The following is a 279-nucleotide window of genomic DNA, read 5'->3' as shown; positions in this document are numbered from 1 at the left end:
ACGTGGTGGTGGGTCCCCCGGCCCCAGCCACGGCACCCCCTGCCCCACGTTACCGCTCCTGCTTTTCGCCAGTCTCGGACATCAGCGAGTTCATGTTTGTGAAACCCTCCGCGGGTCCAGCCGGTGCCAACCCGCCGGATCCCACCCTGTGCAGCGAGGTGAGCTCGGCAGCGCGTCCCCCAGCCTGACCGCAGCCCCGGCGTCTGCGGGGCTCGGCACCGGAGCGGCTCGGGATGCCGCACCCCCGGCCGCCTTTGGGGGGGGGAGGTGCCCGCCGGG

At 73.5% G+C, this 279-nt stretch overlaps 2 protein-coding genes across 2 annotated transcripts in view; both read left to right on the top strand.

Moving 5' to 3' along the window:
• LOC103898304 (protocadherin gamma-C3) overlaps nt 1-279 on the top strand; it is a 38,720-nt gene that overhangs the window by 12,082 nt on the left and 26,359 nt on the right. The gene's annotated exons all lie outside the window — the stretch shown is intronic.
• The window catches only part of LOC103898305 (protocadherin gamma-B1-like), a 6,154-nt gene that overhangs the window by 2,871 nt on the left and 3,004 nt on the right, over nt 1-279 (top strand). Inside the window, exon 2 of the mRNA XM_019471864.1 lies at nt 73-158. Coding sequence (XP_019327409.1) covers nt 73-158 — 86 coding nt within the window. The remainder of the gene's footprint in view (nt 1-72; nt 159-279) is intronic.

This window comes from Aptenodytes forsteri, unplaced genomic scaffold, assembly GCF_000699145.1.
Source record: "Aptenodytes forsteri isolate BGI_AS27 unplaced genomic scaffold, ASM69914v1 Scaffold723, whole genome shotgun sequence".
NCBI lineage: Eukaryota > Metazoa > Chordata > Aves > Sphenisciformes > Spheniscidae > Aptenodytes > Aptenodytes forsteri.
Note: the sequence above shows the minus strand (reverse complement) of the source record. Positions and strands in the feature narration are given on the sequence as shown.